This window comes from Brachyistius frenatus, unplaced genomic scaffold (assembly GCF_029030835.1).
Source record: "Brachyistius frenatus isolate BFR_SWC_R1_liver_20210118 unplaced genomic scaffold, ASM2903083v1 Contig_79, whole genome shotgun sequence".
In the NCBI taxonomy this organism is placed as follows: Eukaryota; Metazoa; Chordata; class Actinopteri; family Embiotocidae; genus Brachyistius; species Brachyistius frenatus.
The window spans coordinates 102,501-120,000 of NW_027210678.1; the positions used below are offsets into that span (position 1 = coordinate 102,501).

At 50.9% G+C, this 17,500-nt stretch overlaps 3 protein-coding genes across 4 annotated transcripts in view; 2 read left to right on the forward strand and 1 right to left on the reverse strand.

Moving 5' to 3' along the window:
* The window catches only part of arhgap30 (Rho GTPase activating protein 30), a 13,044-nt gene extending 7,742 nt beyond the window's left edge, over nt 1–5,302 (forward strand). Inside the window, exons 11-14 of one of the 2 annotated variants that reach the window (XM_069708839.1) lie at nt 1,630–2,039; nt 2,163–2,469; nt 2,678–2,871; nt 2,953–5,302. In XM_069708839.1, coding sequence (XP_069564940.1) covers nt 1,630–2,039; nt 2,163–2,469; nt 2,678–2,871; nt 2,953–4,872 — 2,831 coding nt within the window. In that variant the 3' untranslated portion in view covers nt 4,873–5,302. Of the gene's footprint in view, nt 1–1,629; nt 2,470–2,677; nt 2,872–2,952 lie in introns of both variants that reach the window. The other variant, XM_069708838.1, reaches the window with a different exon arrangement.
* Nucleotides 5,303–5,715: 413 nt separating this feature from the next.
* Nucleotides 5,716–15,954, forward strand: LOC138626941 (uncharacterized). Its single transcript, XM_069708958.1, has 13 exons — nt 5,716–6,109; nt 6,421–7,251; nt 7,319–7,427; nt 7,539–7,691; nt 8,355–8,860; nt 9,703–10,221; nt 10,702–11,385; nt 11,504–12,109; nt 13,064–13,187; nt 13,284–13,537; nt 13,630–13,694; nt 13,823–13,916; nt 13,993–15,954. Exons 1-13 carry the CDS (start codon nt 5,839–5,841, stop codon nt 14,994–14,996), a joined length of 5,220 nt encoding a protein of 1,739 aa, XP_069565059.1. The 5' UTR covers nt 5,716–5,838; the 3' UTR covers nt 14,997–15,954.
* A 498-nt stretch (nt 15,955–16,452) lies between these two features.
* The window catches only part of pnp5b (purine nucleoside phosphorylase 5b), a 7,732-nt gene continuing 6,684 nt past the window's right edge, over nt 16,453–17,500 (reverse strand). Inside the window, exon 6 of the mRNA XM_069708849.1 lies at nt 16,453–17,185. Within this exon, the coding sequence (XP_069564950.1) occupies nt 16,968–17,185 (218 nt within the window). The 3' untranslated portion in view covers nt 16,453–16,967. The remainder of the gene's footprint in view (nt 17,186–17,500) is intronic.

Sequence of the window (17,500 nt, forward strand, 5' to 3'; positions counted from 1 at the left end):
TGGTGAATGGTGAATGGTAAATGGTGAATGGTGAATGATAAATGGTGAATGGTAAATGGTGAATGGTGAATGATAAATGGTGAATGGTGAATGGTAAATGGTGAATGATAAATTGTGAATGGTAAATGGTGAATGGTAAATGGTGAATGGTGAATGGTAAATGGTGAATGGTGAATGGTAAATGGTAAATGGTAAATGGTGAATGATAAATGGTGAATGGTAAATGGTGAATGGTGAATGATAAATGGTGAATGGTAAATGGTGAATGATAAATGGTAAATGGTGAATGGTCTGTACTTGTATAGTTTTATCACCTTTCGGTCTCAAAGCTCTTTAACATGGTTTTCCATTCACACACTAATGAGACAGATCACCATGCAAGGTGCTGCCATCAGGAGAACATTCACACACTGATGGTTCACCATCAGGAGCAACTTAGGGTTCAGTGTCTTGCTCAAGGACACTTAGGCATGTGGACAGGAGGAGCTGGGGATCGAACCACCAACCTTCTGATTAGTGTACAACCCACTCTACAGACTGATGTGAGCCACAGCCTCCCTGTGAATGAATGAATGAATGAATGAATGAATGAATGAATGAATGAATGAGTGAGTGAGTGAGTGAATGAGTGAAGGAGTGAATGAATGAGTGAATGAATAAGGGAATGAGTGAGTGAATGAGTGAGTGAGTGAATGAATGAATGAGGGAATGAATGAGTGAATGAATGAGTGAATAAATGAGGGAATGGATGAGTGAATGAATGAAAGAGTGAATGAATGAATGAAAGAGTGAATAAATGAGTGAATGAATGAGTGAATGAGGGAATGAATGAGGGAATGAATGAGTGAATGAATGAGTGAGTGAATGAGGGAATGAATGAGTGAATCAATGAGTGAACGAAAGAGTGAATGAAAGAGTGAATAAATGAGTGAGTGAATGAATGAGTGAATGGATGAATGAATGAACGAACGAACACTAAGAATTAATTGATCTGTTTAAATTGAATCGTCTCAGCAGAGACTGTAATTGTTTCGTTTGTTAGCTCTAGCTGAAGTTAGTTAAAGGGCAACTAACTGAGTGAGTGAGTGAATGAATGAATTAATGAATGAACGAACGAGTTAACCAATGAATCAATGAATCAATGGTCCACCATCCCGACAAGAAGTTGGACTGAGTTTGTTTGTGCTGATGAGATCTTTGAACAAAGACGCGTGAAAAGCGCAGAGGAGCGTCTCGAACAGAAATGTCCAGGATCACCTTCAGAACATGGTGTCAGCAGTTTTTATAAGGACTCTTCTCCTGGGTAGAAAGTTTGTGGATGATCAAGAGTTACTAGGAAACAAACAAAAGTTTCAGAGACAGAAAACTAATACTGACCCACGATGAGATTAATCCTTTCCTCAGGACAGATGTTATCTCAGACAGATGTTTTATATCAGACTGATGTTTTATATTTGACAGATGTTTTATATCAAATTTATGTTTTCTATCAGACTGATGTTTTATATCAGATGTTTTATATCAGACATGTTTATATCAGATGTTTTATATCAGACAGATGCCTGAAACATGTTCAGATATAAATCCACAGTTTCACCTGGACTCGGTTCTGATGTGCTACTTCTTCAGGTTCCAGGCGTCCCGTCCAGCGTCCACCGTCCACCAACATATCTCCCATCGTACCCCCCTCCCCCCAGTCAGGCTCAGACCTCCCAGTGTCTGCCGCTGCGATAGGTGGCAGTGAATACGCAGTGACCTACAGAAGGGGGACGGGTTTGGTGAGCGGGGGGGCCGGGACACACGGCACCTACACAGTTCTGGACCCGGACGGGTCGGGGACGGCGGGCAGCGAGGGTCTGCAGTCCAGATCCCCGGGACTCTCTACTAAAGTGGGACGGAGAGCAGCCATGCACATCACAGGACCCACCATGGTCACGGTGCCACTGCACATCACCTCCAGCCTCGCACTGGGGGTACTGCAAGGGGGCGGGGCCAACAGGGTCATCCACCGCAGCAGAGATAAGGACGGAGGAGACAGGGTGGAGGACAGAGGAGACAGGGTGGAGGGCAGGGATGGAGGAGACAGGGCGGAGGAAAGAGGAGACAGGGTGGAGGGCAGGGATGGAGGAGACAGGGCGGAGGAAAGAGGAGACAGGGTGGAGGGCAAGGACGGAGGAGACAGGGTGGAGAAAGGAGGAGACAGGGTGGAGGACAGAGGAGAGAAGGGGAACAGAGGAATGGAGAGGAAGGAGGAAAAAGGCAGAAAGGTTGAGGAAGAAGAGAAGATGGAGGCAGCAGGTGGTGCTGGTGAGGAGGAAGATGGAGGAGAGGAGGAGGAGGGAGGAGAGGGGGAGGTGAGAGGAGGTTGTAGATGGAAGGTGGAGCCGGTGGGGGGGGGTGGAGGTGTGTCCAGAGAGGAAGACCACAATGAAGATGCTGCAGACACTGATGACGCCAGTGAATACATGGGTATGATTTCATTGGTTCACTCCTTCTTTAAGCTCCGCCTCTCATCACTGCGACACAATCGTGTTCTCTGAGCAGCTGATTGGTCGGATCGCTCCGCCGCTCCGACCAATCAGCTGAAAACCTAAATAAAGATGTTCGATCTCTGTTGTTGAGATACAAAGCAGATTTAATATTTTCTTCCCTGAGCTCACCTGATGTTTCCTGACAGATATGAAAGGGGTGGAGCCTGCTGACCTTCAGCCAGCGCTGACTCAGTGTGGAGATGACGGCGTGTCGGACACTGCTGACGTCCTCAACTCGACCGAGCTGGAGGGAACCGACACGGAGCTGTCAGGCTACGTTCAAGATAACTTTGACTTCCTGGACCACCTGGACCACCTGGACTGCAGCGCCCCCTATCAGGTGCGTATGGTCGTTACAGAGCTGCAGTGACATCATCACGTCTGCACAACTGTTCACTTCCTGTCTTTTCTGACCTGTCAGGTGAACGAGTTCTCTGTTGAACCTCCCGGTCACTCAGATGACGAGTATGAAATCATGGAACAAGCTCCGCCCCCCCATCATCCTGCACAGGTGCAGACACACCTGCAGTCTGAGACACGCCGTGAGAGTCCGAGCGAGTTCGACGCACACAGACGACACACAAAGTCCCTGAGCCTGCCCTACATGACCTCACCTGTCCACGGACCGGGGGGGGGTGGCTCTGAAGAGGAGGTTGCCGGGGACGACAGTGATGATGACGATTACAGCAGTGAGGAAGATGAGAACATGTTTTATAAAAGTCTTCCTTCAGATTTCTTTATGGAGTCTCTGAGCGGGTTTAAAGCTGATTCACAGGACAAAGAGGACAGAGGACGTCCTGCAGCAGAGGACAGAGAGGATGGAGAGGACAGAGGACGTCCTGCAGCAGAGAACAGAGAGGACGGAGAGGACAGAGAGGACATAGGATATCCTGCAGCAGAGGACAGAGAGGACGGAGAGGACAGAGGACGTCCTGCAGCAGAGGACAGAGAAGACGGAGAGGATGGAAAGGATGAACAGGACAGAGAGGACAGAGAGGACAGAGAAGACAGAGAGGAAAGAGAGGACGGAGAGGACAAAGAGGACGGAGAGGAAAGAGAGGAAAGACAGGAAAGAGAGGAAAGAGACGACGGAGAGGACAGAGAGGACAGAGGACGTCCTGCAGCAGAGGACGGAGAGGACGGAGAGGACAGAGAGGACGGAGAGGAAAGAAAAGAAAGAGAGGACAGAGAGGACAGAGAGGAAAGAGAGGACAGAGGACGTCCCACAGCGGCAGAGGAACCGCCCAGCGTCACCTCACCGTCTATCTCCTGTGCAGCGTCCTCCTTGCTGAGCAGACATGATGAAGATGAAGACATGAAGACGAGGATGAAAGTCAAGGAGGAGGAAGAGGAGGCTGAAACTCCTCCCACTGACTCTCATCATGATGAAGAACCTGTTGATGTTGCGGTAGACAGAGACTTTTCTGTAACGTCCACACAGAGGAGCTGTCTCGTGGAGGACACAGAGGATACGTGTCCACAGTTTGTTGTGGACGTAGAAAGCCATGAGAAGATGTGGAGAGAACCCTCAGAGACTTACAGGACACAGAGCAGAGAGACGGACCGGGACGTCCTCAGGACGGACATCTGGGACGAACTGGAGGACGTCATCTGTGAAGTGATCGAGGACGAGGAGGATGAGCCGTCTGAGAGGACAAGTGCTGCTGACGATGAAGAAGAGGAAGAGCAGACAGTTTCAGGAGAGACAAGGATGGAAGACGAAGGACAGACAAACGAGACAGATGTTAGAACTCTGGAGGACACTGAAGAACAGAACACAGACTCAGAGGCACAGCGAGACGAGGAGGACGAGGAGACATATTCATCAACAAGACATGAGTTAAAAAAAACAACGACAGAGACAGAAGAGAGCAGAACTCCACCGATGGATGATCCACAACCAGAACCGGTCCAATCGGACCCCCAGGACACGAGGACGAGTGAGACAGCAGGTGTTGGACGGACGCTGGTTGTCTCCAAGCAGCCGAAGGTTTACCAAGTTAAAGCGGTGCCCGTCGTCCCGCCGAAACCACAACACTGTAAACTCACCGCCATGAGTCTCCGACAGCAGAGAGACAGAGACAGAGACAGAGACGGAGACAGAGACGGAGACAGAGAGATGCTGAAGGTCCTGACAGAAGCGGACAGAGTCTTTGCAGGACAACAGAAAGACGAAGACGACGAAGACAGATGGACACTCAGGGAGAGGAGGAGGGACGAAGGCGCCCCGAGCAGGAACAGTCCCCTCAGCATGTGTTTTGATGAGGCCGTTGCCATAGCAACCATGAGGCGAGAAAAAGAGAGAGCTCGAGAAGGAGAGTTGGAAGGATCGGGGAAGTGACGTCTTCATCTGTGCAGCAGAGACATGAAGTTGTCAGTCGGGACTTCATGATGTTTCTGAAGGATTGTAAGAGGAAGAGTTGTATTTCCTTCATTAGACAGAGGACAGAAGGAGGAAGAGGAGGAAGAGGAAGAGGAGGCTGCAACGACTGCATCGTTCTGCAGCAACAACATCTGGAACATCTGGGACTGTTCTGTCTGATATGAAGTTAAATAATGAAATACAAGTGAGAATAAAGAGTGAAGGTGAAGATGAGGAACGCGTGGAGGAGCTGGTCTGTAAAACAGGACGACTTTCTGAGCAGTTTGTATATAAAGTGTAGAAAGAAACGGTGGTTCGATGATGATGATGAAGGATTTCTGGTGAAAATGATGTCTGGACGAGTCACAGCTGTTTGGATTGTGTGAATAAAACATGTTTTAAAGATGGAGTCTGTCCTTTTATTTCAACTCAGTTTTATTTATTGAAACTTTATTGAAACAAGTTTCAAGACAAAATAAAGATAATTTAATTTTATTTATGATAAAAAGAAACTTTATTGAGGGCAGACAAGTAATGTAAACTAAACCTAACCTAAATTTAACCTAATTTAAAATAAACCTAACCTAACCTAACCTAACCTTAATCTAATTTAAACTAATCTAAACTAAACCTGATTGAAACAATCCAAACATAAACTAAATATTTTTTACCTAACCCTAATCTAACCCTAATTCTAAAGTAATAACTAAACTAAACTCACTAGTAACTCAAATAAACTCACTACTAAACTAAACTCTCTTCTCTCTTTATGGATCTGTTTGTTTTTATTTTCTTTCTGGCTATCCACGTCTCAAGTTTTACGTCCTCCGCCGTCTGCGTCACATCCGCCTTCTACCTTTCCCGGAAGTAAACAAACCGAAGCAGCTGGGAGCAGCCTGTAGTTGCGGTCCTCGTCTCTGTCCTCCCGACCCTGATCCCGGCAGGATGTCGTTCCCGTCGTCGTTTGCGGGGCAGCTCGCCGCCATCATGGACGTGTTGTCGAGAGCCGCGGTGGCGGAAATAACGACGCTGGTGGAGGGCGGGAGCGCGGCTCTGCGCCGGGAGGTGAGCCGCCGGGACGGAGAGATCCTGCACCTCCGGACCACCCTGAAGATGATGGAGGCGGAACTCTGCCGAGCCCAACAAACTGCCACGAACCGAGCCACACGGGACCAGCAGGAGCAGACCATCGGCGGGAAACAGGTGTCCCGGACCGGTAAGGAACAGCTGGTGAGCTCTGGACGTCACAGCGAACTTCATTCAGAAAGTCTCCGATTCAGAGTTGATTTGTTAAACTTCAGTTTTCTGCTTCATAGAGTGAAAGTTCTCATGTTGATCGAGCTGGAGTCTCCGCTTCAATTCGGCTCAAATATGAAACACTCATTTGACGTATTATTGTTATTATTATTATTGTTCTTAGAGATTGTTCCTCCACAGATGGACCGCTCCAGACAGAACCTCCGGTGTGAACGTTCCACTTCAGGTTCTGGATTCATGAGAGCATGTTTGTGTGTCTTTGTGTTGTAGATGAAGTGGATCAGGAAACGGGTCCAGTATATCCAGAACCAAACCCTGCTGGTTCTGTGTGTGAGCTTCACCAAGGAACCGACGAGAACATCGGGCCAGAGGTGAAGGAGGAGCCAGCTGATGGACCCGTCGCTGTGGAAACAGCAGACCTGGAAGTAGAGGACTCGATGTGGTCGGCTCCTGCAGGTCACTCCGTTTCGCTGCAGGTTCTATCCTCACGTGCTGCAGAACGTTCTGCTGACAGGAACACAGAATGTTCCTTCAGTTCTTCGGAGGACTGTTCAGGTGTTCCAGTGAAGGCGGAGCCTCAGATCCTCTCTGAGTGTGGAGAACGTTCCTCACAGTCGGTTCATGGTGACCCGCTGACACAGTTCTCCCATGCTTTAGACAATCAGGGGGCCGGACCTTCACAAGCCCCGCCTCCTGCCCAGGAATCCGCAGCGGGAACGCCGGGGTCAAACTCTGAAGATCACGTTCACAACAGGAACACCTGGAGAACCAAGAGACAGGTGAACATGTGGAGAGCCAATCAGAGAGGTTTCCCCCGGCTGGACGACAACAACTCCTCCCACCAACCGCTCAAACCCTTCAGGTGCCTCGAGTGCGGCAAGTCGTTCACCCAGAAGACGCGTCTGAAGACACACCAGAGCGTGCACACGGGGGAACGGCCGTTCAGCTGCAGCATCTGTGGCAAGATGTTCTCCAGGCAGGACAACTGTCTGAGACACGAGCGCTTCCACAGCGGCCTGAAGCCTTTCAGCTGCCGGCAGTGTGGGCGGAGCTTCACCGTGCTGGGCAACCTGAGAATCCACCAGGAGATCCACCTGCAGGGCAGGTAGACACCCAGGAGATCCAGCAGGAGATCCAGCAGGAGAACCAGCAGGAGATCCACCTGCAGGGCAGGTAGACACCCAGGAAATCCAGCAGGAGATCCTCCAGGAGAACCTCCAGGAGATCCTCCAGGAGATCCTCCAGGAGAACCAGCAGGAGATCCACCTGCAGGGCAGGTAGACACCCAGGAGATCCAGCAGGAGATCTAGCAGGAGATCCAGCAGGAGATCCAGCAGGAGAACCTCCAGGAGATCCTCCAGGAGAACCAGCAGGAGATCCACCTGCAGGACAGGTAGACATCCAGGAGATCCAGCAGGAGATCCAGCAGGAGATCCACCTGCAGGGCAGGTAGACACCCAGGAGATCCAGCAGGAGATCCAGCAGGAGAACCAGCAGGAGAACCAGCAGGAGAACCAGCAGGAGATCCACCTGCAGGGCAGGTAGACACCCAGGAAATCCAGCAGGAGATCCTCCAGGAGATCCAGCAGGAGATCCACCTGCAGGGCAGGTAGACACCCAGGAAATCCAGCAGGAGATCCTCCAGGAGATCCAGCAGGAGAACCTCCTGCAGGTCGACTCTGAGAATCTCAGTTTTCAGGAGTTTTGTGATTTTTCTCTTCTGTTGTCTGAACTGTGATATTTTTAAACAGATCAATAAACTGAGGTCTGTTCAGACTGATACAGGAAGTGAAACTGTCCATCAAACAGATAAAAGTTGAACCTTCGTTGTGTTTAAACTTTGAATCTTTTAATAAGTTGACAGCTGTCAATCACCGATCACTTTAAATATTGAATGTAGTTTATACAAATAAATCTCGAATGAATTTACACGCGCTGCTGGGTCACGTGTTAAAATAATGGCGTGCTTTAATTGGTTTGATTGATTTTTTTTTTTTTTTAAATTAAACCGGAGGTGCGTCACTTTCTGCGCTGCGCCTGTCTCCCCGTCTTTACGGTATCTGTGTCGTCACTTCCGGAGAGCGCAGCCTGTGTTGATGTGTTTGTACCAATAATCTTCCGCCAGCTGGAAGCGGCAGCCGTTAAAACGGGTAAATGTCTCCGGTACCGGCCCGCCTCTCCTAACGCGCCCCGCCGACCTGCAGCCTCGCTCCCGTTGAGTTGAAGTTGGGCTCCCGGTGCTGTGCCGTCATGCTGAGCAGCGGCTCCCTGCGGGCTCGGATCGTCTCCGTGGTGGACGCCTTGTCCGCGGCGGCGGCGGCGCAGATCGCCTCGGTGGTGGAGGAGGACATGGTGCTGCTGCGGCTGGAGGTCCGCCGGCGGGAAGACGACATCCGGCAGCTGAAGAGCAGCATCGAGCTGCTTCACGGAGAGCTGAGAGCCGCACAGCAAAAGGACGGGACCCAGAGACCCGGTGAGTGGACCCAGAGACCCCCCGACCGGCCCAGTGAGGGGACCCAGAGACCTGGTGAGTGGACCCAGAGACCCGGTGAGGGGACCCGGAGACCCCCCGACCGGCCCAGTGAGTGGACCCAGAGACCCGGTGAGGGGACCCGGAGACCCCCCGACCGGCCCGGTGAGGGGACCCAGAGACCCGGTGAGTGGACCCGGAGACCCCCCGACCGGCCCGGTGAGGGGACCCAGAGACCCGGTGAAGGGACCCGGAGACCCCCCGACCGGCCCGGTGAGGGGACCCAAAGACCTGGTGAGTGGACCCGGAGACCCGGTGAGGGGACCCGGAGACCCGACCGGCCCGGTGAGGGGACCCGGAGACCCGGTGAGTGGACCCAGAGACCCGGTGAGGGGACCCGGAGACCCCCCGACCGGCCTGGTGAGGGGACCCGGAGACCCGGTGAGGGAACCGGAGACCCGACCGGCCCGGTGAGGGGACCCGGAGACCCCCCGACCGGCCCGGTGAGCGGTTCTCTACAGTTGATCACTGATCGATACTGTAAGTCATCGCTATCAATAACTTCTGTGATCAATTTGGGACAAAATGATTGAAGGTCAAAGGTCACCATAACCTCGTAACTCCAGAATTCAAACTAAAATTATGATAAATGTCCAACAGGATAAAACAATGACGTTATATATTCCAAAGGTCAAAGGTCAACTTCCCTGCCACTACACATGTGGACAGAGCTGTTGTGAAGCATCATCTGTTGTCATGGTAACAACTTTGTCCTCTATCAGAATCAAATTCCTTCAAAGTCATCGCTACAGATATAATAATAATAATAATGTTCATAAAGTTTGAACTTCTTCTTAAATCAGCTCAGCTGTTTCCTCGTTTATTCAACATTAATAATCAAACATTCCTTCAACACTTCATCAACAGTTATTGATCCACCTGATGTCCTGATCAGTTATCGGTCTCACTGTTGGATCAGCTGTTCAGTTAAAAAGCACAAAAGAGATGCCGATGTTGTGTTTCCATAGAGATTCAGAATAATGTTGTGTTTCCACAGTGATACTGATGTTGTGTTTCCACAGAGACTCAGAGTGATGCTGGGGATGGGTGGAGCCTATCTGGACAGGTGCGTGCGGATGATGACCACAGCTTTCTGCCTGTACCTGAGCTGCAGGTGAAAAGTGAACCTGTGGAGGAGGGAGGAGGACCTCCTGACTGCGCTGCGTACGAGGCCGGCCGGTGGACAGCGACCACCCAGAACCAGATAGACTGCAGCAGCTCGGACTACGTACCTCTGGGACAGAACCTGCCGGGTCTCGCCGGGTCATCTGTGGACGGCGGCAGCTCGTTGGGCCGCGGGCTGCTGGGTTACAGCCAGTACAGGAACCTGTACAGCACGGTGAGGAGGAGGACTGTGAAGAGGCTGATGTTTAAGAAAGGCTTCATCTGTCCGTACTGCGGAAAATGTTTCGAACGCGCTGGACACCTGGAGAGACACAAGAGGATTCACACCGGAGAGAAACCGTATCGCTGCGAGATCTGTGGGAGGCGCTTCAACCAGAACTGCAGCCTGAAGGAGCACACCAAGATCCACCGGAGATGTGAGTAACTGTTTCATCTGAGCTGCTGGTTTCCATCCTGACGGCGGAGTGAAATTAACTCTGGAAATCGTCAACACACCCGCTTGCAGCCAAGTGTTCCTGAGCCCAAGCTGCGATTTTCACTCCAGAATCACGACTGTTTGTAATGCAGTGCTGCCTGTGTGTCCTGTGGTGGTCTGTGGTGGGTTGGTTCACTTCACAGCTGGAGGTCTGAAACATTCACAAAGTCAGCAGAAGATCTGTGGAGGGAACAAAGAAAATGGTTTCACACTGTCAGGTTATGGAGTTATGATTCAGATGTTTGGAGGGTTGAATATTTAGATGTTTGGAGGATTGAATATTCAGATGTTTGGAGGATTGAATATTCAGATGTTTGGAGGAGTTATGATTCAGATGTTTGGAGGATTGAATATTCAGATGTTTGGAGGTTGAAGGTTCAGTCATGCGACTCCTCTGATCTTCTTCTTTGTGTTAAAACAGGTTTAAAGTCGAGCCTCGCTGAGATCCAGGCGGAGGAAGAGAAGCATCTTCCTGAGGTGAGTCTCTGTGAGGACATGAAGAACCAGGAGGGCCGGCTGAAGAACGACGACAGCCTCTCCACACCTGTCCAGGTGAAACCGGAGCCTGCAGAGGAGGACGCAGCAGACGAGAACATCGGAGGGTTTGAGAGAGACAGCCAGCTGTGGATGTCCAGGTTACAGAAAACCTCCCAGCAGAGCATCCCCTCCTTCCCTGAGACAGATCCGTTAGTCCGGCCTCCTCCTCCTTCTCCTCCTCCTCCTCTTCCTCCTCTTCCTCCTGCCCCCTCCTACTGCTCCTTCTCCTTCCCAGGGAAACCCTACAGCCAGCTGAAGAACAGCCTGATCTCTCAGACAGCCTTCGGACCCTCAGACGCTCTGATGATGTCGAGTGATGCGGCCTCAGAGGGCGTGGCCGAGGCCTCCATCAGTCCCCACCCACACAGGAGGAGCCGGTCCTTCCAGGTGATCCGACCAAAGAAAAGCTTTGTCTGCTCGTACTGCGGGAAGATCTTCGAACGGGCCGGACACCTCGAACGACACCTACGGATTCACACCGGGGAGAAACCGTACGGCTGCCACATCTGTGGGAGGTGCTTCAACCAGAAGAGCAGCCTGAAGGGACACATGAGGACGCACAGAGACGGTGAGGGACGGCCCACCAGAACCAAATACACACCAGAACCAAAATATACACAGAACACAGTTCAGAACCAGAACCAGCAGCTCATCCTCTCCTTCATCCCTGTTTCTTTTTCTTTAAGGGGAGAACTCGGACCTGCTGGAGGCGCCTCACCTGATGTTTACACTTCCTGATCATCACCTGTTGGAGAACCTGGTGGAACCGGAGAACAGCCTGTCAGCTGCAGAGGAACCGGTATCAGGTGGGGGTGGGGCAGTGGTGGTGAAGCTGGAGCCCAACGGGGACGATTTCCCGACTGAGAGTCCGGGAGGACCACACGGCACCGACTGGAGACAGCTGTGGACATGTGGAGGACAAACGAGCGCTGAGACCTCCGAAAAAACTGTGTGTGTTCTGTTACAAGATGTCAAGTATCACGACCACCCGGGTCGGAGCGACCAGCCGGGATACTCCCCACCAATCAGAACGCTGCCTTTTGTGCAGCAGAAGGAACTGATGCCCAGTCAGCAGTTTTGCGTCCTGGGAGGCCCGACCACCTCTGATAGACGTCTGGTCTCTGAGCCTCAGGATCCTCTTCGAACTCCTGAAGAGGATGTGAGTGACGGAACGCAGGAGGGGGGGGGCTTTGAATACAACATGGAGGACGCCTGCAGCAGACAGAACAGCTTCATCTGCTCCAGCTGTGGACAGAACTTTGACCACTTTCACTTGTTTCAGAGGCACCAGTGTGAGAGCACCTCGTTGTGACCTTTGACCTCTGAGAGAGCACCTCGTTGTAACCTTTGACCTCTGAGAGAGCACCTCGGTGTGACCTTCGACCTCTGAGAGAGAACCTCAGTGTGACCTTTGACCTCTGAGAGAGCACCTCGGTGTGACCTTTGAGAGATGTGGGAGGATCCTGAAACTTCATCTTTTAGCTCCTGTAGAACACGGAGGGCTCCATGTTTTTCCTGCCCAGCGTCCTCACTGTCTTAATATCAGACAGACGTCCATCTTTTGGACCAAACTTTGGAAGAGACATGTTGTCTTTACTGATGACAGATGGACAGCAGTGTCCTCAGACAGCAGACTGGATTCTGTCCCTCACAGCTCCATGTCAAGTTGTTCCTGCATGAACAGAGCAGGTTCGAAGAGGAGTTAAAGGACCGAGAGTTAAAGGACCGAGAGTTAAAGGTCCATCTGCAGATTAAAAGCCTTTAACAGACTGAGTGCCGTCGATTTCAGTCGAACCTGTTTTTGCCTTTTTCTGCTCTAATGAAAGTTTCCAGTCGACTTTAATCCAGCTGATTATATCATGATCACAGATCAATAATGAAACACATCTGGAGCTCAGTTATCATGTTCAGGAGGTTCGATGACACATGTTGAAAATAAAATCGGACTTTCTTCTTTTTCTAATTTCAAATGAGTGTAAATGTGTTTTTTTTTTTAATGTTGATATCAGTGTAAGTAAATAATTATTGATGTGAAATATCTTCTATGGTTTTACAGACGTGTTCTGCAGCTGGCTTCAGTCAGTTTGTGGTTTTAAACTGTATTTTTATGGACGTGGTTATAAAATGTAAACAGAGATGATGACCACAGAGAAGCAGGTCTCCTGTTTGTGTTTTAATCATTCCTGCCAGACAGAACTCAGGGATAAAAGTACTCTGAAGGTGTTGGTTTGACTTCTGGCTGGCAGGTGTCGGAGTGAAGGTGAGTCACCTGCAGTTGAACATGAATCATGAAGGTGTCCGTGTTCCGGTTATTCCGCTGCGCGTCTCGTCGCGTGTTTACGGTAGAAGCCGCTGCTACACGGAAGAGAGGTTCGTGCTAGCTCGAACCGCCACCGGGATGAGAAGGCTGGCGGCGCCTCGGTTCCGTTCACAGCTCCTGTCCGACCCCGAGACCATCGTGTGAAGGACCTGCTGCCCACACTGCGCCGTGCTCCACTGCGAAAGAACCAACATGGCGACCTGCATCCCCTTCCAGAGCCAGCTGTCCTCCATCATGGAGGTGCTGCTGAAGGCGGCGGTGGCGGAGATCTCCAAGCTGGTGGATGATAAATGCGCCGTCCTGCATCTGGAAATCTCTCGAAAACAGACCGAGAACGAGCTGCTGAGGCGGAAGCTGCTGCTGCTGGAGAGCAAGACTGCGCAGCTGCAGCGCGGCGTCGGTGAGGCGATCAATCACATCGATCAGAGTCGAACTGTCAATCATTAAAAAAAAAAGAGAAACATGACTGACTGAAAGTGTTTTGTCCTCCAGAGAACTACATGGACCGAGGAGGGGGGGGGGCGGGGAGCAGCTGTCCTCCCACCGCTGCTGTGAAGGTCTGTATGTCTAATGTACGGAGGGGGGAGGGGGGGTGAGTCGGTGTGACCCCGGTCGGTCGGTCGGTCGGTCGGTCGGCCCCTCCCCCTAATGGTCAAAATAATGAGTCCATCCTGTCCATCTTTAGTTCCCTGAGATCGACGATGCTGCAGTTTCCTTCACGATAAAAGAAGAGAGTCCAGACGAGGCGCTGTGGATCCGAGACTCTTCCGGACCGATCGGTGAGTCTCTGGCTTCTGTTTAAGATTCGGATCTCTATCATGACGGTTCTTACAGTCTTTAAACCGCCTCCTGCAGGTTCTGCTGTCCAGTACCACAACGCTGCCGGCGCTCCAGAGAACCGGCAGTTTGAAGTGGACCAGCAGGCGACCCATTCAGAGGCGACCCGGCGGAAGATCTCGGAGTTCGGTGCCTCGTACACTTCTGGTCCGCACGCGGTGGACATCGGTGGGCTTCAGTTCACCGTGAAGACGGAGAAGGAGGAGGAGCGGCCGGCGTTCCGGCCGGACGGGTGTCAGCACGGCGGCGGGAAGCAGCCTCAGCTGGCCGTCGAGTTCTCTCTGGACGAAAGAGACACCCAGCTGTGGTCGGCCATCATCGAAGGTAACGACATCGACGCAGGTTTTCCGGACTTCTCCAGCGTCGTGGACGAGTACTCCGACACGTTCCCGGACCACTCGGAGACCTCCGGCAGGGCAGCGAGCGTCCAGCCGCCGGCGGGTCAGCGGCTCTGCAACGGGATCTACGGCAGCGACGTCGCGCAGTCGTCCGCTTTTCTGGCGCGACCGCCGGCCGACAAGCAGAAGGAGCAGGTTTACCTGAGGAACACCTCGCAGGGCGCCCACCTGAGGCCGGCGGACCCCGAGAGGGAAGCTGGAGAGAAACCAGGTGGACCTCAGTCCCACAACGCCTTCAGCCCTGGCAGCTTCCCCCCCCCCCACAGACCGCTCTCCGGCACGGCGCGGGGCTTCGCCTGCTCGCACTGCGGGAAGAGCTTCAGCCGCCTGCACCAGTTCAAGCTGCACCAGCAGAGCCACAAGAGGAAAAGAGCCTTTTGGTGCGCCGTGTGCGGAAAGAGCTTCCAGTGTTCGTCCCACCTCAGCATCCACCACCGCACGCACACCGGAGAGAAGCCGTACGGCTGCGCTCAGTGCGGGAAAAGGTTCACGCAGCAGAGCAGCCTGAGGGTCCATCAGCGCACCCACAGCGGAGAGCGGCCGTACAGCTGCTCGCAGTGCGGTAAGACCTTCATCCTGATGCACCACCTGAAGAGGCACCGCATCATCCACACCTACAGCTGAGACACATCCAACAGCCAATCAGAGGCCATCCAACAGCCAATCAGAGGCCATCCAACAGCCAATCAGAGGCCATCCAACAGCCAATCAGAGGCCATTTAACAGCCAATTAGAGGCAGCTGCTCACAGACTTCGTCACTGCATATTCGACTATGCAAACTCATCCAATCCGTCTCAACATGGAGCTTCTGGTTTTACAACCACGTTGAGAAACAGTCGTGATGCTGCGTGAAATGTAAATAAAACCAGAATGTGATGATTTTTATATCATGAAACTCATATTTAATAGAAAATAGACCAAAGACAACAAATCACATGTTGAAACTGAGAAGTTTTATTGTTTTATGAAAAATATCTGCTCATTTTGCATTTGATGGCAGCAAATGATTTACAATCATCACATTGTGTTTTTATTCCATTTTAATCAGCATCACTTTTTAGAAACAGGTTTTTAAATTATTGTCTTGAAATAATCCAAAAGTGAAATTAAATTAAATTTCATTCAAAGTTTATCAGAGACTCTTCATCAGCTAAAAGTCCAAAAACAAGTCAGAACAGAACCTGCAGCTTCCCGACACACACACACACACACACACACACACACACACACACACACACACACACACACACACACACACACACACACACACACACACCTGCCCCCCCCCCACTTGAGCCTTACGTCTTCTCTGAAACTGTCGAAGCACAACGTTCCCTGAATGTTTCCTTTCAGATCTGAAGCAGCTCTCAGGTTCACGTTTTAATGTTTTAACGTCAACTTCAGTAAAATAAATTTGTTTTTAAAGGAACAGGCAGCTGGACATCTTCTCACAGGAAGGACTTTTACTCTGAAATCCAACAGGAAGTTAGAGGACGTGTTATTAACTGAGGTGTTCCTACTTGTGTTCCTCCGACTCTCCTTCGTTCTGTTTTCATCTGAATTAAAAGCGACTGAAAAGGAGCTGCAGTCTTTTTTTGAATTTCGTTTTTATTCTTTCAGGTGTTTTTGATGGAAAATTACAACAAAACAGGAAACGTATTCATTCTTCTTTTTCAGATCCAGTGAACACCGAGTCTTTTCCTCCTTCACGCTTCAGTAATTATAATTACTAAAATTATCAACCACAAAAATTAAATCAACTAAACCCTGCTTCACTGCTGATGTAGTTCGACACTGGAACATTTAACCAGACCGAGACTAGACCGAGACCTGCAGACAGAACACAACTCATAGAGTTCTCATGTCCTTGTACGTCCATCTCAGCGCTGCCGGAGCGTCGTAGAAACTGTTTTCCTCTGAGTGGAGGAATATTTTGGTGAGAAAGAGGAAACCGAGCAGACGGGAACACGCTGATAAGGTTATAGAGAGAATATCAGCTGTCCTCTTTCTCACAGAGACAGCTGTGGACACTCAGGGACAGCTGTGGACACTCAGATGTTCAAATGCAACACACACACACAGTGTTTGAAGGCTTTTATTGTGAAAGTTTGGACAGTGCAGAATGTCTGTTAACAGTGATGAGACATTTGATCAGATCCTAGTCTTCTGGGGACGCAGGACAGAAGACACCACACATCATCCAGACAAATAAAACTTAAATACACCTTTAAATAATATTTTACATCTTCTGTATCAGCAATTTATTTCAAGTTAATCATTATTGAATGAGGACGTCTTCTGTGATAAAAGAGGAGCAGACCTGGTGGTTATTGATCAATCTGAGGGAATGTGGATCAATAAATATTCAGAAGTTACAGCATGATGACGTCTCTGCAAGAACTCTGCAGGAGTTTAAAATCATCTGTACAACTCAAAATCAGCTGATGGAGCATAAAACCGGCTCCGCCTGTAAAGTCACATGTTTTTAACATGAAACTGGTTCATTGGACCGACACGACCGACCAGACTCCGCCTCCTCAGACTCCGCCTCATCAATAGACTCCGCCTCCTCAGACTCCGCCCGAGCGGTGTGTTCAGAGCGTGTCGTCGTCGTGCTCCAGACGAGCGACCATCGTGGACACCAGGCGCTCCAGCTGCTCGGCCCGCTGCCGGCCCGTCTCCAGAACCTCCTCGTGGTTCGCCCTCTCCTGGCTGTCGTAGTCCATCACGGCCCGGTTGCTGATCAGAGACAGAGCGAAGCAGCGCATGCCGGCGTGCCGGGCGACGATCACCTCGTGGACGGTGCTCATCCCTGCAGAAGAGGGCGGGGTCAGTAAACGCTGCAGCTGGACGTCCACCTGACCTTTATTATGTTATTATTATTCCTTTAGTATTTCAGATCCTCCCCCGTCTCACCTGTTTCTGTCCCCGCCCTCCTGATCCTCCCCCCTCTCACCTGTTTCTGTCCCCGCCCTCCTGATCCTCCCCCCTCTCACCTGTTCCCTCTCCTCATTGGCTCCCCAGCAGATTCTGTGTGATTCTATCTGTGTGTGTGTGTGTGTATGTGTGTGTTTGTATTGTGTGTGTATTGTGTGTGTCTATTGTGTGTGTGTATTGTGTGTGTTTG

Coding starts and splice junctions, on each gene's coding strand:
- LOC138626941 (XM_069708958.1), top strand. CDS start 5,839: ATGTCGTTCCCGTCGTCGTTTGCGGGGCAGCTCGCCGCCATCATGGAC. Junction 11,386..11,503: donor CATGAGGACGCACAGAGACG/GTGAGGGACGGC, acceptor TTTTTCTTTAAG/GGGAGAACTCGGACCTGCTG. Junction 13,695..13,822: donor CTCCCACCGCTGCTGTGAAG/GTCTGTATGTCT, acceptor GTCCATCTTTAG/TTCCCTGAGATCGACGATGC.